General features: G+C 36.8%; 1 protein-coding gene across 2 annotated transcripts in view; it reads right to left on the bottom strand.

Annotated features, from left to right (window-relative positions):
* The window catches only part of ARNTL2 (aryl hydrocarbon receptor nuclear translocator like 2), a 104,645-nt gene that overhangs the window by 6,681 nt on the left and 74,386 nt on the right, over window positions 1–23,578 (bottom strand). For both annotated transcript variants that reach the window (XM_032432776.1, XM_032432777.1), the window contains 5 exons: window positions 13,858–14,098; window positions 13,403–13,509; window positions 13,122–13,272; window positions 12,126–12,184; window positions 11,276–11,384 (listed from right to left, as the gene is read on the bottom strand). In XM_032432776.1, coding sequence (XP_032288667.1) covers window positions 11,276–11,384; window positions 12,126–12,184; window positions 13,122–13,272; window positions 13,403–13,509; window positions 13,858–14,098 — 667 coding nt within the window. The remainder of the gene's footprint in view (window positions 1–11,275; window positions 11,385–12,125; window positions 12,185–13,121; window positions 13,273–13,402; window positions 13,510–13,857; window positions 14,099–23,578) is intronic.

Genomic DNA, 23,578 nt, shown 5'->3' with positions numbered 1-23,578 from the left:
GGATTCACTCATGAGCTACTTAGAGTAGTCAAATTCATAGAGACAGAAAGTAGAACGGTGATTTTCAGGGGCTAAGGGGGGAGGGAAATGGAAAGTTATTGTTTAACAGGAGTTTCAGTTTTGCAAGGTGAAAGAAGTTCTAGAGATGGATGGTGGTGGTGATTGTGCAATGATGTAAATGTACTTAATGCTACCGAACTCTATACCTAAAAATGGTGAAAATGCTAAACTTTGTTTATATATTTTACCACAATTAAAAAAATAAAATGTCCTTCACTGATACAATGTTTTTTATTACTTAAGTCACTTAGTTGTAAAACCTTAAATCTGGAAGGAAACCTGGATCTTATAGTGAAAGTCAGTATAGGATTAAAGACCAAGAATGTACAAACCACACACTCGAGCATTTAAAAATTCACTATATGCTACTGTCAGTTTTACATATTAAGTGTTGTAAAGAAATTTATGATCAAAGTGTATGATGGGTTAAATGCATATCCTTGTACATATGATTTATAATACTTTCAATACTTAAAGCATATAGCATATTGCAACTATTCAGTATTGAATAAAATTGGGCAGACAGTAGTCACATGACAATGTCCCAGTGATTTTCTTCAATGTAAAGTTTTTAATATGAAAACTTGAAAAATTCAGGCTTACAAAAAGGTAGAAAATAAAAAGCAAAACTTTCTTCCCTCTTCTATATCTCCCACCCTCCAACACCTAGGTGTAAATATGAGAAGAAACTAGTCTGAACAACTTTCTATATAGATTGTGGAGTTTTAGGTTCTTTCTTTACAATTCCAAAATCCAAAAGGCCTTAAAAACAAAGATTTTCCATAATTGATGTGGCAGCAAAATCACTAATTGATCTGACCTGAGCAAAATCTGACCTGATGAGGCTAATGTTTTATCCTACTTTGCCCTGCTAATATTTACAAAAATTCACTCCAGAAATAGATCTTTAAACTTTTATTATGGAAAACTTCAAAAAGATATAAAAGTAGATAATAAAATGAAAGACCATATATCCACCAAACAGCTTCAATAATTCTTTTCCAAATCTTATTTAATGTATGTACCCCAAACTCTTTGCCTCTCCTCCCATACATTTTATCATTTAACCTGTAAATACTTCTCAAAGCATAAATACTAATTTAATTGATTATGGGGTGCTGCTATGATGTAACTAATTGCTCTCTTTAAAAAATTCAAATTCCAGGGCGCCTGGGTGGCTCAGTTGGTTAAGCGACTGCCTTCGGCTCAGGTCATGATCCTGGAGTCCCGGGATCGAGTCCCGCATCGGGCTCCCTGCTCGGCAGGGAGTCTGCTTCTCCCTCTGACCCTCCCCCCTCTCATGTGCTCTCTCTCTCTCAAATAAATAAATAAAATCTTTAAAAAAAAAAATAAATAAAAAATTCAAATTCCAAAACAAGATCTTTCTAAAATCCAAAGAAATTTTAGGTTCAAGGACTATCTAGTCTCAAGGGTTTTAGATGAATAATTATGGGCCTATAGATACACATACTCACATATACAAACATGTATATTTTTTTCTTACGCAGGTGAGTTATTATACATACTATTCTTCTATTCCTGTGCTTTCTATTAACTCTATATTGTAAAGAGCTTTCCATATTAATATAAATAGAACTACCTAATTCTTAACAGTTGCACAGTACTCCATTGTAAGGGTATGCTATAACAAGTTGTGGTTGTGATAAATATTTGAATCACTACTGTAAACAGGCATGCAGTGAATGGTCTTATTCATAGACCTTTGCACAGTTGTGTAAGAATATTTGCTCCTGGGATAGAATTTCTGAGTCTAAGATGATATTCATTTACATTTTTATAGGTACTGTTGAATTGCCCTCCAGAGTAGTTGCATTAGTTTATTTCCTACAGTTTGAGTTACTGCTCACTCACACTTACACTCACCAGTATTGAGTATTATGAAACTTTCAAATCTTTGACAATCTTGTAAGTGAAAAAAGCATCACCTTATTGTTTAATTTTGTATATACAGTTGACCCTTGACCAACAGGTGTTTTAACTGCATGGGTCCACTTTTACATGAATTTTCTTTGATAAATACAGTACTGTAAATACATCTTATGATTTTCATCTTTTTTTTATGTCAAAGTTTAGTTGAAACACAATGTTACACTAGTCTCAGGCATACAACATAGTGATTCAACAACTCTATCCATTATGCTGTGCTCACCAAAAATGTAGCTACCATCTGTCACTATACAATGTTATTACAATACCATTGACTATATTCCCTATGTTGTACCTTTTATCCTCCTGACTTATTCATTCTATAACTGGAAGCCTGTACCTCCCACTACCCTTCACCCATTTTGCCCGTCCCACCACACTTCTCCCTTCTGGCAATCATCAGTTCTCTGCATTTATGGCTCTGTTTCTGCTTTTTGTTTGTTCATTTGTTTTTTAGACTCTGCATATAAATGAAATCCTGTGGTATTTTTCTCTGTCAGACTTATTTCTCTTAGTATAATACCCACTAGGTCCATGATGTTGTAAATGGCAAGACCGCATTCCTTTTTTATGGCTGAGTAATATTCCAGTGTGTGTGTGTGTGTGTGTGTGTGTGTGTGTGTGTGTGTGTGTACCACTTTTTAGCAATAATTGCACCAAAGACAAACCATTGATCAGGATACTCCACTGTGTAAACACTATTATAACACTTTATCCATTCATCTATCAGTGGACACTTAGGTTGCTTCCATATCCTGGCTATTGTTGTTAATGCTGCAATAAACATAGGGGTGCACGTATCCTTCAAATTACTGTTTACATTTTCTTTGGGGATTACCCAGCAAAGGAATTAACAGGTCATATAGGTATTTCTATTTTTAAATATTTTATTTATTTGAGAGAGTGTGTGTGTGCAAGGGGGGGGAGGGACAGAGAGAGAGAATCTCAAGCAGACTCCACACTGAGCACGGAGTCCAATGGGGGCTCGATCTCATGACCCTGAGATCATGGCCTGAACCGAAACCAAGAGTCAGACACTTAACTGACTGAGCCACCCAGGTGCCCTGGTATTTTTATTTTTAATTTTTTGAGGAACCTCTATACTGTTTTCCACAATGGCTGCACCAATTTACATTCCCACCAACTGTGCATGTGGGTTCCTTTTTCTCCACATTCTCCCCAACACTTGCTATTTCTTGTCTTTTGATTTTAGCCATTCTGACAGGCGTGAGGTGGTATCTCATTGTGGTTTTGATTTGCATTTCCCTGATGATGAGTGATGTTGAGCATCTTTACATGTGTCTGTTGGCCATCTGGATGTGTTCTTTGGAGAATGTGTATTTGGATCCTCCGCCCATTTTTAAATTGAGGTGTTTAGGGTCTTTTTGGTGTTGAGTTGTATACATTCTTTACCTTGGATATTAACCCCTTATTAGATATATCATTTGCAAATATCTTCTCCTATTCAGTAGATTGCCTTTTAGTTTTGTTGATGCTTTTCTTTGCCGTGTAAAACCTTTTATTTTGATGTAGTCCCAGTAGTGTATTTTTTAAGATTTTATTTATTTACTTGACAGAGAGAAAGAGCACAAGTAGGCAGAGTGGCAGGCAGAGGGAGAGGGAGAAGCGGGCTCTCTGCTGAGGCTCCCTGATGCAGGGCTCAGTCCCAGGACCCTGGGATCATGACCTGAGCCGAAGGCAGATGCTTACCCGACTGAGCCACCCAGGCGCCCCCCGACCAGTAGTTTATTTTTGTTTTTGTTTCCCTTACCTCAGAATACATATCTAGAAAAATGTTGCTAAGGTCAATGTCTAAGAGATTACTGCCTATGTTTTTTTTCTAAGAATTTTATGGTTTCAGTTCTCACATTTAGGTCTCTAACCAATTTCAAGTTTATTTTTGTGTATGATATAAGAAAGTGGTCCAATCTTTTTTTAAGATTTTTTTTCTTTATTTGAGAGGGAGAGAGAGAGCGCGAGTGGGGTGAGGGGCAGAGGGAGAAGCAAACTCCCCACTGAGCAGGGAGCCTGGTGTGGGGCTCCATCCCTGGACTCCAGGATCATGACTTGAGCCAAAGGCAGACACTTGACCAACTGAGCCACCCAGGTGCCCTGAAAAGTGGTCCAATCTTGTTCTTTTCCATGTAGCTATCCAGTTTTCCCAGCACTGTTGATTAAAGAGACTGTTTTTCCCATTGTATGTTCTTCCCTCCTTTGTCATCGATTAATTGACCATATAATCATGAGTTTATTTCTGGGTGTACTATCCTGTTCTGTTGATCTATGTGTCTATATTTGCACCAGTACCGTACTGTTTTGATTATAGATTTAGAGTATATCTTGAAATTTAACATTATGATACCTCCAACTTTGTTCTTTTTTCGCAAGATTGCTGTGGCTATTTGGGATTTTTTTGTGGTTTCATACAAATTTTAGGATTTTAGTTCTGTGAAAAATGCTATTGGTATTTTAATAGAGATTGTATTGAATCTATAGATTGTTTTGGGTAGTATGGACATTTTAATATTCTTCCAGTCCATGAGCATGGTATGTCTTTCCATTTGTTTGTGTCATCTTCAATTTCTTTCATTAATATTTTGTACTCTTCAAGGTATAGAACTTTCATCTCCTTAGTTAAGTTTATTCATAGATATTTTATTATTTTTAGTGTAATTGTAAATGGAATTGTTTGCTTAATTTCTCTTTCTGCTACTTTGTTATTAGGATATAGAAACAACAGATTTCTGTATATTGATTTTTGTATCCTGCAACTTACTGAATCCATTTATTCTAAGAGTTTTCAGTGTTTTCTATCTATAGTACCATGTCATCTGCAAAAATGTAACTCTTTTACTTCTTCCTTACCAATTTGGATGACTTTTATTTTTTTTCTTGTCTGGTAGCTGTGGTTAAGACTCGGTGAGGGGGGATGTTCTTGTTCTTGGTCTTAGAGGAAAAGCTCTCAATTTTTCACCATTGAGTATGATGTCAGCTCTGGGTTTTTTCATATATGGCTTTTATTTATGTTGAGGTATGTACCCTCTAAACCCACATTGCTGAGTTTTTTGCATAAATGGATGTTGAATTGTGTCAAATGCTTTTTCTGTATCTGTTAAGATGATCATATGATTTCTATATTCATTTTGTTATTGTGGTGTATCAAGTTCATTGACTTGCAAATATTGAACCATCCCTGTAATAAATCCCACTTAATCATGTTCAATGATCCTTTTAATATATTGTTGAATGTGGTTTGCTAATTCTTTCCTGAAGATTTTTGCATCTACGTTCATCAGAGATAGTGGCATATAGGGTTTTTGTGTTGTTTGTTTTTTTGTAGTATCTTTGTCTTATTTTGGTATGAGAGTAATGCTGGCCTCATAGAATAAACTTGGAAACATTCTTTTCTATTTTTTGGAATAGCTTGAGGGAAATAGGTATTAACACTTCTTTAAACATTTGGTAGAATTCACCTGTGAATCCATCTGGTCCTGGACTTCAGTTTGTTGATCACTGATTCCATTTCATTTCTAGTAATGGATCTGTTCAGATTTTCTATTTCTTCCTGTTCAGTTTGTAAAACTGTATGTTTCTAGGAATTTATCTATTTCTTCTAGGTTATTCAATTTGTTGGCATATAATTTTTCACAGTAGTTTCTTATAATCCTTTGCAGTGTAGGTTGCAACTTCTCTTTCATTTCTGATTTTGAGTCCTCTCTTTTTTCTTGATGGGTCTGGCTAAAGGTTTATTAATTTTGTTATCTTTCTAAAGAATCAACTCTTAATTTCATTGATCTTTTAATAGATTTTTTTAGTCTCTCTTTCATTTATTTCCACACTAGTCTTTATTTTTTCCTTCCTTCTACTAACTCTGGATTTTGTCCTTTTTTTAGTTCCTTTATATGGAAGGTTACATTGTTTGAGACTTTTCTTGTTTCCTGAGGAAGGCTTGTATCACTTCCTCCTTAGAACTGTTTTTGCTGTGTCCCAAAGATTTTGAAGTGTAGTGTTTCTATTTTCCATTGTTTCCAGGTAATTTTTTTTCTTTCCTTTTTGATTTCTTCATTTACCCACTGGTGGTTTAGCATGTAGTGTAGTCTCCATGAGTTTGTGTTTTTTTCAGGGTTTTGTTTTGTTTTGTTTTTTGTAACTGATATCCAGTTTCCTATTGTTGTAGTTAGAAAAGATGCTCAATATAATTTTAGTTTCTTTAAATTTATTGAGACTTCTTTTGTGGACCAGCATGTGATCTATCCTTGAGAAGTTTCCCTCTGCATCTAAAAGGAATGTGTATTCTGCTATTTGGTGATGGAATGCTCTGTATATATTTTTTATGTCCATCTGGCCTAATGTGTCATTCAGAGTGATTGTTTCCTCGTTGTTTTTCTGTTTTGATGATCTATTCATTGATGTAAGTGGAGTGTTAATGTCCCCTACTATTGTATTACTGTCAACTTCCCCCTTTATGTCTGTTAATATTTTCTTTATATATTTAGGTGTTCCTATGTTGGGTGCATAGAAATTTACAATTATCATATCCTCTTCTTGGATTGATCCCTTTATTATTATGTAATAGCCTTCTTTTTTTTTTTTTTTTAAAGATTTTTTATTTTTTATTAGAGAGAGAGAGTACAAGCCGGGGAAGTGGCAGGTAGAGGGAGAGGGAGAAGCAGGCTCCCCACTCAGCAGGGAGCCCAACGTGGGGCTCAATCCCAGGACCCTGGAATCATGACCTGGGCCGAAGGCAGCCGCTTAACCGACTGAGCCACCCAGGCGCCCCTGTAATAGCCTTCTATATCTGTTGCTATAGTCCTTGTTTTAAAGTCTATTTTGTCTAATATAACTATTGCTACCCCAGCTTTTTTTCTCTGCCTCCAGTTGCATGATATATCTTTTTCCATCCCTTTGCTTTCAGTTTGTATGTGTCTTTAGCTCTGAATTGAGTTTTTTATAGGCAGCATATAGATAGGTCTATTTTTTTTTTTAATCTATTGAGTCACCCTATGTCTTTTGATTGGAGCATGTAGCTCATTTACATTTAAAGTAATTATGGATAAGTATGTACTTATTGTCATTTTGTTCACTTATTTCTGGTTGTTGTAGTTCTTTGTTCCTTTTTTCTCTTGCTCCTTTCCCTTGTAATTTGATGACTTTCTTTAATGTTTGCTTGGATTCCTTTCTCTTAATTTTCTCCATATCTATTATACATTTTTGGCTTGTGGTTACCATGAGTTTCACATGTAACATCCAAAGTATATAGCAGTCTGTATTAAGTTGATGGTTTCCTAAGTTCAACAGTCTAAAAGCACTACATTTTTACTCCCCCCTTCGCATGTTATGTATAGGACAGCATATTTTACATCTTTTAACTTTGTGTGTCCCTTAACTAATTTTTGTTGATGTAATTGATTTTACTACTTCTGTTTTTTAACCATCATACTAGCTTTATAAGTGGTTGACCTACTACCTTTACTGTGTATATTTTTTAACCAGTGAAATTTTTTCCTTTTGTAATTTCCTTACGGCCTTTTCTGATTAAAGAATTCTCTTTAAGATTTCATGTAAGGCCAGTTTAGCAGTGGTGAAATCCTTTAACTTGTGTTTGGGAAACTCTTTACCTCTCCTTAATTTTTAATGATAATCTTGCTGGGTGGAATATTCTTAGTTGTAGGTTTTTTTCCTTTCAGCACTTGAATATATCATGCCACTCTCTTCTGGCCTGCAAATTTTCTGGTGAAAAATCAGCTCATAGCCTTATGGAGTTTCCCTTAAACATTTCTAGTTGCTTCTCTCCTCCTGCTTTTAAAATCCTCTCTTAATAATTTTAAACACCAAAAACAAAAGATATTGGGTCATGGTGTGGACTTCCTTGGGTTTATCTTGTTATCTGTTTCCTTCCCCGGGTTAGGGAAGTTTTTAGCAGTATTTCCTTCCTCAAATAAGTTTTCTGCCCTCTACTCTCTCTCTTCTCCTTCTGGGATCCTTATGATGTAAATGTTTGTTCACTTGATGTTGTCCAAGAGATCCCTTAACCTGTCCTCATTTTTTTAATTCTTTTTTCTTTTTGCTATTCAGCTTGGATGCTCTCCATTACCCTGTCTTCAAAATTAGTGATCCATTCTTCTGCATCTGCTAATCTACTATTGATTCCCCCCATTGTATTTTTCATTTCTGTCATTGTATTCTTCAATTCTGATTATTTTAATATTTTCTATTAATTTGTTGAAGTTCTCACTAAGTTTATCCACTCTTCTTTCTAGTCCAGTGAGCATCTTTTTGATCATTACTTTGAACTCTTTATCAGATAGATTGGGTATCTCCATTTACTTTTTTTCCTAGGATTTTGTCTTGTTGTTTGGTTTGGTGCATATTTCTGTCTTCTCATTTTGACCGACTTACTGTTTTTGTTTCCATGAATTAGGTGGAATAGATACTTCTCCTAAACTTGAAGGAATGGGCTTGTGTATGGTCCCCTGTGTAGACTGAGCCTGGTGACTTTTGCTGACTGGCTAGAGCTAGGGCTAGCCTGGGTGGGGATCCCAGGGCACTCTGTGCTAGGGCTGCACTGGTGGGATAGCAGGAGCTAAAGAGGTCATGGGCCAGCATAGCCCCAGGGCTCTTTGCACTGAGGGTGCCCTGGCAAAACAGCAGAGATGAGGCAGTACAAGCTGCAGGCTCCTGGGGCTCTCCACACAGAGGGTAGCCTGGCAGAGTGGCTGGAAACAAGGCAGGGCTGGGCCTGAGGGTCCTGGGACACACTGGAAAGAGGGCACCCTGATGGAGTGTCTGGAGCTAATGCAGTATGAGCCAGGTGGTCCCAGAATGCCTGCACCAGGGGTGCCCTAGCAAGTCATGTGGAACGGAAGTGGTTCAGGCCTGGAGTATTCTGGGGGTACTTTGCACCTGTGTCATCTTTGTAAGACAGCTGGAGCTGTAGTGAGCACTGACCAGGTGTGTCCTAGTATGTACTATACTGGGACCGCCTTGGTGGGACAGCAGGGCTTGCGTGGGCTAGGGGCATGGGGCTCACTGAAGCAATAGGCCAGCTAGCATGTGCATATAGGACCCTGCTCCCATCCACACTCTCAGGGTAGACGGTGAATGTAAACTGGGGCAGCCAGCCCCTCTGACCTGGACAGAGTTTCAGCAGCTCCCTTGCTATTTTGACAGAGTTCCAGGCTGGTTCCTGTATATTCTAGTTGCTCTTCTAAATCGTGCTTTTTTGTGTGTGTCCCATGGCAGACAAATCTGCTCATAATCCCTCAGTACTATTCCTTCCCACTGCTGTTTGCAGTGTCAGGAGTGGGGATTCCCTTTTCCCCTTTGTTACAGTGTCTGTATTTCTCTTACCATTCTTTATGTGGTCTCTATATCTTCACTTGTACAGAAGCTCTTCAGTCAGCCCTCAGTTCTTCTTCAGGAGAAACTGCTCTATAAATAGGTGTAGATTTGGTGTGTCTGTGGCAGAGATGAATTCAGGGTCTTCTCATGTCACCATCTTGGAACAGAATCTCTTCCTTATGATTTTTCTCAATATTTTCTTTTTCTAGCTTACTTTATTGTAAGCATAGAGCATACAATACATATAACATACAAAATATGTGTTAATTGACTGTTTATGTTATTGGTAAGACTAGTCAACAGTAGGTTATTAGTAGTTAAATTTTGGGGGAGTCAGAAGTTATATGCAGATTTTTTTTTTAAAGATTTTATTTATTTATTTGACAGACAGAGACATAGTGAGAGAGGGAACACAAGCAGGGGGAGTGGGAGAGGGAGAAGCAGGCTTCCCGCTGAGCAGGGAGCCCGATGTGGGGCTCAGTCCCAGGACCCTGCGATCATGACCTGAGCTGAAGGCAGACGCTTAACGACTGAGCCACCCAGGCGCCCCTATATGCAGATTTTTGACTGGCAAGGTGGTTGATATCCCCAATCCCCATGTTGTTCAAGGGTCAGCTGTATATATTTGTAACTATGAGTGGGGTTGAGCAATTGTTTTCTGTTTTTATTTTGTTTTGTTTTAATTTTAGTTGGTTAACATACAGTGCAATATTGGCTTCTGGGGTAGAATTCAGTGATTCATCACTTACCTACAATACCCAGTGAGGGTTGAACAATTGTTGAAGGTTCTTGACCATTTATAATTTTTTTCTATTCTATTCTCCAACTTTTTATTGAGCTATTTTTAAAAATTACTTAATAACTTTATGCTTTATATAAAGTTTAATATAAATAAAAGTTAATAAAATTATAGTTTATTTATAAAGTTTAAATAGCTTAATAACTTTATTCCTTATACTATAAAACTTCATATAGGAAGCTATATTAAGTCCATTTTATCACATGACACATTTTTTGCAATTTATTAATCTTTTACCTTTGTCATAATGGTTATTAGCTTAAGTTTTGAATCTTTATATAATTTATCAACTTTTTTCTTTATGAATTCTGGATTTTTTGTGATGTTTAGAAAGGACATTCTAAACTAAGATTATAAAAACTCATATCTCTGTTCTTGAAATATTTCTATAGTTTTTAAATTTTACTTTGAACTCTTTGGTTTATCTGAAATTTATTTTAATATAAAGAATAAAGTTGGTGTTCAGCTTTTTTACCCCCAAATAGTTATAGAGTTATTATAATGCCCTTAATTGTTTAATCCATTTCCCCTCACTGATTTGAAATGCCACTTTTACCATATAATAAATTCCCATATGTGTCTATTTCTAAAATCTATTCTTTCCCATTAATCTATTTGTGGGTTGTACTGAAATGTTTTAGTGACTGTAGCTTTATATTTTAGTATCTGTTAGGGTTAATCTCATTCTATTACTTTTAGTTTTTAGAATTTTCCTCAATATGGTTAGTATCATTTGTTGGATTCTAAAAAACAAATGCAAGATGCCATTTTGACTGGATTCACACTGAATTCATAGATGAGCTTAACAAACACTGACATCTTTACAGTATTGAGTCTTCCCATTGAAAAACAACTATACAGAAAGTTATTCAAGTCATCTTTTATGAACCTTTGTAGCATTAACAATTTGTTTTCATATAGTTCATATAGTTTGTAGCATTAACAATTTGTTTTCATATAATTCTAAATACTTAGCTTTTTTGTTGCTACTGTAAAAATGATCTTCTCTTTCATTATATTATTGAACTAGTTATTGTTTGCATATAGGAAACTTACTGATTTTTGAATATTGGTTTTATAAATATAATAATTTCACTTGTGAAAATATATGCAGCAATAAAACTTTACCTTTGTAAATCCAGGACTTCATTTACAATATCTGTTCCAATACTCCCAGCACCAAGTACTATTTCTGTAGACATTCCAGGCACACTAATACAAGACTGTTTAGAGGATTCTAAATAATAACGAAAGGAAAAATTCAAATGAAGACTTTAAAAATGTATATATAACTTTGGTTATTATTATTTTTTTCAACTCTAATATACTTCCTATTTCCCTCTTTAAAAGAAATAGCTACATCCTAAAACGTTCTAACCATTCATGCTTGCATTACAAACATAACTCATGATGGTTTAAAATGCATATGAAGAATGATAGGAATCAAATGTGTATAACATCATTGAGGGTACATTTATAACCTGTAACCCTTGAGTACGGATATTTCCTTCCCATATTAATCTCCACACTAAAGCCAGAGCAATACTGCTTTATTTTTTAATATTCCTTAATATTTCTATTTTTATTTATACAAGTAATGCATTAAAATATTCTTGTGGTGGAAAATAAGATAAGCAAAAACTCCCCCTTAATGTTTTCCATTAATTTACCCAACAGATATGTACTGAGTAACACAAACTACAAGGAACTTCTAGGGATAGATAATGGATAAAATACCATTTCGACTCTTGAACTCAGTCTAGTGGCAGGCCAGTTGAACAAACAACTAATTGCAATAGGATATAAGATTATAATGGAAGTGTGTTCAAAGTACTGTAGAAATTCTGAAAAGGATAATTTAAGCCATAGAAGTCTTTGCAATTTTGCCTTGAAATGTTTCCTTCTCCAAGACAGAAAAAGATGGTAACAATAACAACAGTCCTAGTAATAAATATCCATCATTTAAAACTAAGCTTACCTTCTGATGATTGAGAGCTACAAGGAAGTAATGACACTTCTCTCGTCTCACTATGTCCCCTAGAATTAAGAAACACCATAGGTGATTTTTTTTTAAGTGAAGGAAATTGTGAAAGCCACTACATTAAAGCTCTGCGTACTTATCAATTCTTGGCCTTTTTGTTTTATATATACACACTGTTAATGTCACCACCAGAGAGCAAGGTATTGATGTGCTAAGTACCAGGGCATTTGCCCAATGCCCTATTACCCTATGAAGTACATTTGCTCACAGTTGCAAACTCTCAGTTTGTATATTAATGATAAGAAGGCAAGGATTATTAGAATGATTAACAGGGGATACTGCTGGAGATGCCAAGCCTTGGGGGCCTTTTTAAAAAACTATAGATCAGGAAATAGAATTGGTTTGATGCAACCTTACAACAATTACAAAGAAAAACTTACAGAAAGCTAATAATACTTAGAGTGGGCTATGTTAGCCTATTAAGCAAATCAGGAAAAATTGGGTCTTCTTTCAGGCTGGCTGACACAGCCACAGCTAGGGCTTGGCAAGCAGGGCTTAGGCTGGATTTCTGCTTATTCCCTCAGCCAAATATTCCCACACAAGCACATGTGGTATCCCAGGCTTAGAAGATGTGCATGCAAAAATGATATGCAGGACAAAACATTTCTTACAATGATATATAGTTTTAAATTACAACTATATCATTTAGTGGAGGGACAAGACAAGGCCACCATGAAGGGTAGGAAGGAGGAGCTTGAGTGAATACATTTACTATCACCTTTAATACCAAGCAAAAAGAAATTTATTACAAAAGGGAAAACTTACAGCTTAATTCTGAGAAGTAACACCAGTGAACAGTGAATGAATTACAAAATAATATATACTCAAGTTATAAAGCCAGATGATCATACAACTTTAAGGGTTTAGCAAGATGAGAAAAGACACTCATTTGAAATTAATGTAAAGGTCTTAACAACATAAAAAATTACTTACAAAACTAACGTGTTGACAGACACAATATACTCCAGTTCTTTGGTCCAAGGATTTGTGAAACTAAACCACTGGCTTTTTAAAGTTACAAAAGAGCCATCTTTCTTTCTGAACTTGTATGAATCTGTAAATATTTTCTCTTTACTCTGTAGAACTTAACAAGAAAAGATAATAATCAGCATAATAGTCTACCACTACATAAAAGTTTCAGATTTCACAGGAATGAGAAATGAGTTGAGGCTGTAATTAAAAAGTATCCCCAAATTACCCCATTCAATGCATACCTGCTTTGTGCTTGTCAGTCAAATTACTATGGTCATCTTGATGAAAATATTCATAACAAGAAGTTCCCAAAAGTTCCTGAGGCAGATATCCTAAAATTGCTGTTGCCCTGGTTTTAAAATTGAAAATAAACTTCAGATTGGTGAATGCAATCCCTTCCAGAGTACTGTAGGTCCATATATGGTCAGGATAGTAGGAGAGTGGACAGGGGAATGAGTAACCCTGGGATCCTTTGGCTGCCCAAGGCCCAGACTAGAGGTACAAAATAGAATGGACACCCACCCAGTCCAGGGTACGCTCTTCTCCCATTCAGTAAAATTGTGGCCACAGACCATGTTCAGTTTCTGCACTACTGGCTTAAAAAATATTATTCCAAGTTTTATCCAGCAGTGCTACTAGGCACATCTTTAATAGCCTTAGGTATCCCATTGAATCATTATGGCATATAAATGTTCACCTTTGGTCCACATAGACAAATTTTCCATTCATTGCAAACCGGGTTATAAATTCAGTTGGTTTCACTTTAATCTCTCCACTGTTCTGTGGGACAATATATGGATGTAATCTTCCAATGGCAACAAGGCAGTTAAAATTACTACTGTCTTTCTTATTGTCCCTTTCTTCTTCCATTCCAACAACATGTGGAGGCCAGCTTCTCAAGTAACCAGTGCAGTGGATAGTACAGAATTTTCTATGATCTAATTAAAAAGTTTAAAAGAAAAACATTTGAGTCATTGTGAATAAACTCTTAAATTTCTTTGACATTTATAATAGTTATAATTGTGCTATAAAGCATTCTTTAAGCATGCTAAAATACGAAAGGGGTAAGGTATTGCACTGAAAAGAAATCGTCAATTTCATTTACAGACCTTATTCTTTTTTTTTTAAGATTTTATTTATTTATTTGACAGAGATAGCAAGAGAGTGAACACAAGCAGGGGGAGTCAGAGAGGGAGAAGCAGACTCCCCGCTGAGCAGGGAGCCCGATGCGGGACTGGATCCCAGGACCCTGGAATCATGACCTGAGCTGAAGGCAGATGCCCAAAGACTGAGCCACCCAAGTGCCCCAGATGCCCCTTAACAACCTTATTCTTAATGGATTATTTTTCTCATAAACTAAATTATACATACTACAATAAAAAGATAAAAGATTGCTTTAATTTAGGTTTAAAGAGGCCTAGGGCTTAATATATTTCCAAGCCAGTTTTTAAAATTACAGTAATTCCTATTTGTTAGAAAAAGTTAAACTTTAAGCATCCTTGCCCTTAGCCACAAAGGTACTATTTTTAGCTTAGTAATTTTTGGTATAATTCATATTCAAAAATTCATAAAGGACAGTTAATTACACATAAATTCTTAAGTTCCTTATGTTAGCACTTATAATGGTGAATAGACAGCTATGGTTATAATAGATTTATAAAAATATTTAGAGAACATTTGGAGAAATTCATAAAAGGTATAAAAATAAAATTTGAATTAAATTTCACTCTTCAGAAAACTCTCAAGCAATTAACTCATAGGAAAAAGTTTGTCAAACAGGCCCAATCAAAATAATAAAAAACTGGAAATAATCCATATGCTCAAATACCAGGAATTCTTAAAACAGTGAGATACAACACAAGCATAAAAAATTGACAGTATACAGATTATGGCAATCCATACACAAAGCTGACTTAAGTGTTAAAAAGAAGGGGGAAAAAAAACTGGGTAAAAATTATTGAAAACAGTGGTTTGTGATAAGATTTAGAAAAGACCAGAACATTCATTATTTTAAATCAGCACTATTTGGTAAGGCTGTTATTACAACAAATCTTAAAAAAAAAATTTAACAGAAAATGATATGGGCTGTTTTATAAGACAGCAACTAATAGTCATAGCAAAGACTTGGAGAACACTTTGTGTGCTGTGTTGCTTTAAGTGCTTTCAGTGTATAATTAATCTTCTTAATAGTCTTGTGAGGTGTTCTTATATCAGCACCATTGTCTCAGGAAATGGAGAGTTAATGACAAAGTCATAGCAGAAAGGGTGGAGCTGTGAGTGCTCTATCTTGGAAAGTGTTTAAACATGAGTTGTCCATGTTGTGATGGAGTGGGGTGGATACAAAAGGTGTTTCAGTCAGAGGGAAGAGCCAACGTAAACCCAGAGCCAAGAGAGTGTCACATGTGGCTGAAGGCATATCTGTGATGGGCAAGTGGCTTGAGAATAAAGCAGGGAACAGATAGGTTAGCTCTTGTAAACCATGCATAGGACATTGCACTCATCACCTAACAGACATCACCCCCTCCATGGTCCACAGATGCCTTAAATTATGTCATTATCTGTTCTAATCCGAAACCACACACACACACACACACACGTATGCATTTTTTTTTAAATTTTGAGTGTAATTGACACACAATGTTACATTAGTTTCAGGTATACAACATAGTGATTCAACAGGCTTAAGCATTATGCTATGCTCACAAGTGTAGCTACCATCTGTCACCTTACAATGTTATTACAATATCATTGACTATATTCCTTATGCTGTGCCTTTTATTCCCATGACTTATTCATTCCATAACTGGAAGCCTGTATCTCCCACTCCCCTTCACCCATTTTGCCCATAACCTCACCCTCTCCCCTCTGGCAAGCATTAGTTTGTCCTATGTTCACAGTTCTAATTCTCTTTATTTCTTCTTTCATTTTAGATTCTGTGTATTAGTGAAATCATATGGTATTTGTCTTTCTCAGTCTGACTTATTTCACTTAGCATAATACCCTCTAGGTCCATCCATGTTGTCTTAAATGGCACAATCGCATCCTTTTTTATGGCTGTGTAATATTCCACAGAAATAAAAGCAAAAATAAACTACTGGGACTACACCAAACTAAAAAGGTTTTGCACGGTGAAGGAAACCATTGGTAAAACAAAAAGGCAACCTACTGAATGGGAGAAGATATTTTCAAATGATATATCCAATAAGGTTAATATCCAAAATATATAAAGAATTTTTACAACTCAACACACACCAAAAAACCCAGTTTAAAAATGGGCAAAGGACCCGAATAGACAATTTTCCAAAGAAGACATACAGATGGCCAACAAACACATGAAAAGATGCTCACCATCACTAAACATCAGGGGAATGAAAATCCAAAGCACAATGAGATATCACCTGTGAGAATGGCTAGAGTCAACATAAGAAATAACGAGTGCTGGTAAGGATGTGGAGAAAAAGGAAGCCTCATATGCTGTTGATGGGAATGCAAATTGTTACAACCCCTTTAGAAAACAGTATGTTCTTCAAAAACTTAAAAATAGATACAATAATTCCACTACTGGGTGTTTACCCAAAGAAAATCAAAATACTTATTTGAAAGGATATATGTACCCCTATGTTTATTGTAGCATTACTTATAATAGCCAAGATATGGAAGCAACCTACGAGTCCATCAATAGATGAATGGATAAGGAAGATGTGGTATATGTATGCTATGGAATATTATGCAGCCAAATCACATTTATATCACTTACTCCCTATTCTGTTTATTGGCACCATAATCAACCCAGGTAGTTAAATAAGAAAACTGGGAGTCCCACCAGATTCCTTTCTTTACAACATCCAAGATACCTTAAGGGAATTAAAATTGGGATAAATGGTAAATACAAGGTTTTCATTCATATTAAAACTAGATAGCAGTCAAAAGTCAAAAAGCTTATACACTGAGTTTGGCATTTCTGATGCACTTGCTTGCAAATTTACAAATGATACTGACTAAAAATGTTCTTTTCAACTAAAAATGTAGATTTAAAAAGTTTCACATTCATATGGAATCTCATCACAAAAACCTAGCATTTTACTCTGATTCTTCTCTAATAACACGGTTGCCAACCAAATTTCCAATTTAATCTGTCTCACAATTCTCACTGCGAACATTTATTCAGTTGGCAGATTTTTAGTTGGGGTTATGTGATTCCATCCACTGCAATCCATTTGATCAATTGTCTTAGGCTTTTTTAAATCCCATATGATACCTCTTATCTCAAGAATTCTTAGGGGCAGCTGGGTGGCTCAGTCGGTTAAGCATTCAACTCTTGATTTCAGCTTAGGTCATGATCTCAGGGTCATGAGTTCGAGCCCTGTGTCAGGCTCCACACTCAGCCAGGAGTCTGCTTGAATTCTCTCCCCCCCGCCACGCCCCTCCCTTCACATGCTCTCTCTCTAAAATAAATAAATCATTTTAAAAAAAGAATTCTTTAGATTTTTACCTAAATATTGGGGTCATGGGCCCCAATCCTTACCAAACTGTTTACATCAGCTCCACAGGGTAGATTCAAGTATAACCGACTCTGTGATTTTTGGAAAGGGGGAAAAATTTATGTTAACCCAAACACTGCCTTCATTTATAGGACATCTTTTCAAAATCCTTCATGAAATTTTTCTTCAGGTTGAGGGCTAGGTCTCTCAATTTGGTATCTTGCTTGGTTTGAATTCTCACAGAAGCAGATCTTGAGACAAGGATTCAGGTATAAGAAGCATATTTGAGAGGGGATCCCAGGAATACTAGTAAGGAAGTGAAATGAGACAGGGAAGAGAAGGAAGCTGATAAAGGATAGGTTCTCCAACAAGTTGTCACTTTGGAAAATCAATGTTATATCTGGGTGGGGGGCCTTCTGGGAAAAAAATGTAGAACAAGAGCCTCAGAACTAAGTAATCTGAAGAAAAAGAGAGTTAGGATGTTTATCCATCAGCTCCCTTCAGGCAGTGGATGAGGGATGCTCACAGGGAGCATTGATTCCCAAGGACTTGAGGTCTGCCCCTAGCTAATGTAGGCAGAACAATCTCTAAAGAAGAGAGAAGGTCTAGCAGAGTCATGGATGTTGGACATTGGAAACAAGGTGGCATCCCTTCAAGTGGTAGGTGCTAAGAGGATAGGTCATGGTGTACTGACAGCATCTGCCACACTTGCACAGGGAACCAAAGGGATTCTGGGTGTACTACCGTATTACTGATGATCTCATTAAGATAAATTTGAGAAACACCCAAGACATTTGGTAGTAGTCATCCATCCTTCATCAGCCCTTGATTTCACAAGTAGAGATACAGAGTAATTTTATCCCTATCTTAGAAGCTTTTTCAAAGTTTGAATCTATAACATTCATGTAAGAATCAGAGCAGAAATAATTTTTTTAATGTCAATCTTGTTTATTTTTAAACTTTTTATTATGGAAAATCTCAAACATACAAAATCAGAACAGTATAATGAAATCCCACTTGAGGGATTCATGGCCAATCTTGAGAAATGGCTTTTCCATAAATTGTAAGTTCAGTTTCAATTAGCATAAAAAGGGCTGTTTTCTAGTCTCTTAAATTTAAGCGTAACTAAAACAAAACTATGGAGATAAGAGATGAGTGGTTAGCAGGGGAGGTGGCAGGGGGAGATGAATAGGCAGAGCACAGTGGATTTTAATGCAGTGAGACTACTCTGTATATTATGACAGATACGTGTCATTACACATTTGTCGAAACCCATAGAATGTACAACATCGTGAGTGAACCCTAAGATAAACGGTGGACTTTGGGTGATGATGATGATGTGTCAGTGTAGGTTCATCCTTCGTAAGAAATATACTATTTTGGTGGGAGATATTGGTAATGCGGGAGGCTCTGCATGTGTGGGGGCAGAGGTATATGGGAAATCTCTGTCCCTCCCTCTCAATTTCATTGTAAAACTAAAACTACTCTAAAATAATTTAAAAATTTAAATATAACTGCTTTGCCGTGGTAAGTAAGAAAAACACCTTTACTAACTACGAGCTTTTGTCATTAATAGGGAGTCGTCTTAAAACATAATCCTATTGGCTAATTATTACTGGCAAGACCATTTAAGAGCAACTATATGTAAACTACAATATTTCCCTTGATACTCTCCTTGGCTAACAGAGAATACAAGATGATCACACGTGCGGGAACCCATCCATGTGGCCAATCAGGGTTCAATTTCGCAGTTACCTTACCCCGGCCCAGCGGTCTGTCTACATGTCTGTCCACAGGCAGTTGTCCTCAGATCAGGCACTGCAAGGAAAGGCCACCCTGATTGTTCACACACGCCCTTACCATTTCTTCGGCCCAACTGGCCGTATGCCTTTGGCACGGAGCTCTGGAGTATAAAGTGAATATTTGGTTCAAGTGCTTGAGCAGATTAAAAAGTCTTTTTTGAAAAGCTATTTGACTCAGGCATCTGTGTGGCCCAGCTTGACGTGGGAGTGAACATCCGTGTGTGGGCAGGAATACATTCCTACCCCAAAAGCCAGCCCCCTTGCTGTGTGTCTGCTGCCGAAATCATCCAGAATGGGTCTCTTTCATTAGTAACCTTTTGGCATCTAGGAAGCTGCTTTAGTAGGTGGTATGGCATAGTGGAAAGAATACAGATTTTAAAGCCATATTTCTGATTCTGCCACTTTCTAGGTGACTTTAGACCAATTACATAACCTTTCTTTTTTTTTTTTTTTTTTTTTTTTGGCACCTGTTTCCTCAGGTGCAAGATAAGGACGGTTTACACAGGATTGTTATTCAGATTAAATTAGGTATTTACTCAAAGTGCTTGGCATATGCTTTTAAATAATCACTGATTTTCTTGCTGAAGAAGCAAATTTTATTTTATTTTTTTCCTTCTTTTCTTTCTGAGCCACAGATAAGGGCTTCCATTTATTGAGTGCTTACTAGGAGCCAAGCACTGCGTTAGCCATGTGTAATTCTAACTCCCATGAGGTGGTGTTATTATTATACCTAGTGTATCAGTCTGCTAGGGCTGTGATAGCAAAATACACAGACTGGGCTTAAACAATAGAAATTTATTTTCTCTCAGTTCTGGAGGCAAAAGTGTTGGCGGGTTTGGTGTCTCTGAGGCCTCTCTCTTTGCCTTATAGATGTCTGACTTCTCACTGTCCCCATGTGACCTCTTTGTGTGTCTGCATCCCTAGTGGCTCTTCCTCTTCTTTTTCTTTTTTTTTTTAAAGATTTATTTATTTGAGAGAGAGCACGAGCGAGGGGGAAGGGCAGAAGGAGAGGGAGGATCCCAAGTAAACTCCCCACTGAGTGCAGAGCCTGACACGGGGCTCGATCCCAGGACCCTGAGATCATGACCTGAGCTGAAATCAAGAGTCAGACGCTTAACCAACTGAGCCACCCAGGCCCCCTCTTCTTATGAGAAGACCGGTCATACTGGGTTAGGGATCTACTCCTCATTTGACCTTAATTACCTCTTTAAAGGCCCATCTCTAGATAGAGTCACATTGGAAGTTAGGGCTTCAACATGTGAATTTTGGGGAAATTTAGTCCATAACACCCATTTTCCATATATTGAGAGGAATTTGCTTCCAGTTGCACAGTTGTTAAGCAGCAGACATGTTAAAACCCTATCGAGGGGCGCCTGGGTGGCTCAGTTGGTTAAACATCTGCCTTCAGGTCAGGTCATCAGGTCCTGATCCTGCACCCTCCCCCCCACCCACCCCAGCGTCGGGCTCCCTGCTCAGTGGGGAGTCTGCTTCTCCCTTCTCCCTCTCCTTCTGTCCCTCCCCCCCACTCGTGCTCACTCACTCTCAAATAAATAACATTAAAAAAAAAACCCCTATCGAATTCAGAGTCCAGGCTCCTTCTACTCTGTCCTAAAGTCTGACCACCAGCATGGCTGTTGGGAGGCAAAGCCTAATATGAGAACTTGGAGCCCTGGAGGGACTTAAAAATATGCCAGTTCCTTTAGCTCATCATGAAATTAAAGTATGAATTAGCTTTACCACTTGAAATACATTTTTCCAGTAAGGTTATCAATATTTATTTAAAAAGAAAAAAAATCTTCTCTGCTTCTTCTATAAATTTCTAACTTATAATAAAAAATTCCATTTAGAAACCATGTAGAAAGACTAAAGTGTGATTATTACATCCTTCAAAAATGCTGCTTGGAATTTTTTTTAATCTATGACTAGACATGTGTTTTTGCTTAAGATTCAATATTTACAAAATACTGTAACGGTACTAATGCAGTTCAGGGAGGACATCTTACTTTCCTTTTCGTAGCTTTGCAAAGGGTTAAAAGACTAGACACAGAAAGTATCATTCTTCCAAGATTACTATCTGTGACTTATTTGGGCTCCCTTATTTAAGAAAAGTCCTCCAAGAATGTAGATAGTCAGTTGTGTGCTGTCCTAGAATTCCACAAAAGCTGAAATAAAAAAATCTAAAGTGACAGAGGAACCTAGACAAGAGAGAGTCCCCCCACCGAACTGTGACTTGTAGTTCTGGTGAGAGTCTCGTCCTGGCTTGTAGACAGTGACCACCTCACTATATGAGTAATAAACTCTGCTGTCTCTTCTTATAAGGGCACTAACAACATCATGAGGGCCCCACTCTCACGACAGAAACTTCTTGGGATCAGATCTTTTAAAATGTTTAAATTGCATTTTGGGTGAAACAAAAACATCATGATGTAGATTAATTCACTGGATTCTTCATTGTTCTTGTGGATCTGAGAGCACTTATGTGGTCAATCCAGAAAAAAAGACAAGAGGATGGTCACTTACGCTTTCAGTAAATGTCTGAGTGTCTACAGTGTGTCAGGCACCACAGAAACCAATGAAACTCTCATTCTAATGTGGGACACAAATATAAAGACATAATTTTGATACAGTGCAGCAAAGAGCTCAGGATTATTAATAGGTTACCTACCAAAAGTGGGCACCTGGGACTTAACCCAGCAGAGAGAGAAGGGTGTTAGGGAAGATATCCTGGAAAGAAGGGTTGCCTGTGTTCTAATGATTCTGGATCTGCCAACAGGCTTTCATTCTCCATTCCTTCCAGCGGGATGGCCTAGTGCTGCTGCTGGTATTCTGTTTTGGAGATCTAAGGCCGGTAAACCTCCAGGGCCATCTGGGTGGGTGCCGGAGTCCTAGGCTTGACAGACTCAATCTTCTCTTCCATAATGGCACTTCTCAATTCAGGATTAAATGTTTGTTATGGTGAAGCAAGTCATCAACTTGCCCTCTTAAGTCTTTCATGTTACCACTGATCGTGCTGTAGAGTCTGCCTTGTTAGGGAACAGATCCCTTGAACTGTTTAAGGTTCTCCCAGCTGGTCTACATGTCTCGGCTCTCCTGTGGTGTTAATATGAGGTCCTAAGGGGAAGGGAGCATACTCAGGGTGTCTAATTTGGTATTTCATAATCTACTGTAGTGATGGACACGGTCTCTTAGCTCCCATTGGGCCTAATACAACACAGAACATTCTTCCTTACTATCAGGTTTGGGGGGGTGGGGGGGAGTCTACTAAAAATGCAGAGATGTTCCTAGGGGCATATCAGAGGCTTCTTTTTATTTTTCTAATCTCTAAAGCAATGGCCTTGAAACATTTTTTATTTTGCATGCTATAAAAAAAATGTAAGCACCCTTCATGTGCATACATTTTATATATCAACTTATACAAATATGTGTATTATAAAACACAAAACTAAAATTAAAAATAGAGAAAAAAGATGAAAACATTTTAAGAATAAATTTTATTAATTTTTTTATTTTTATTTACTTATTTTTATTTATTTATTTATTATAAAATTAATAAATTTTATTAACGGTAAAACTTGTTCTTTAAAAATTATACATCTTGTTTAATGAAGCCTCATTATTTTAAAAACCATGTTTTAATACATTATGAAACAGTGACTTGAAGGTCTGGTTCTAAATCTAACTTGTTCTATTTTCTTTTTCTTCATAGCACTTATTACCATCAGCAAAGGTTTTGTTTTGTTCATTGCTTTGGCCCCAGCATATGGAATAGTGTTTGGCCCATAGTGTGTAGTTAATAAGTACTCACTGAAAAACATTTTTTGAACACAATACCATATAATGGTGTGTTATTGTGCATCCCCTTCCCTATTCTATGTTCAGTGGCTTCATGTTGGTAAAAGTGTGACTACTTATGCCACAGAAATCAGCACAGCTACAAATCAGGGCTTGACCTATTGTTTATTTTCTTTCCTGGTTGTCTATGCCTATGAAAACAATGGACAAAATATTAATAATGAAGATTAAACTTAAAAGCATGGTGCCTATAGTTGTTATATGGTAAATAGCACAAAAATTGAGCAAATAATCCTCTAATATTAAAAAACGATTTCAGCAAAGTCACTAATATTTAAAAAAT

Source organism: Phoca vitulina, unplaced genomic scaffold (assembly GCF_004348235.1).
Source record: "Phoca vitulina isolate PV1807 unplaced genomic scaffold, GSC_HSeal_1.0 scaffold49, whole genome shotgun sequence".
NCBI classification, from domain to species: domain Eukaryota; kingdom Metazoa; phylum Chordata; class Mammalia; order Carnivora; family Phocidae; genus Phoca; species Phoca vitulina.
Note: the sequence above shows the minus strand (reverse complement) of the source record. Positions and strands in the feature narration are given on the sequence as shown.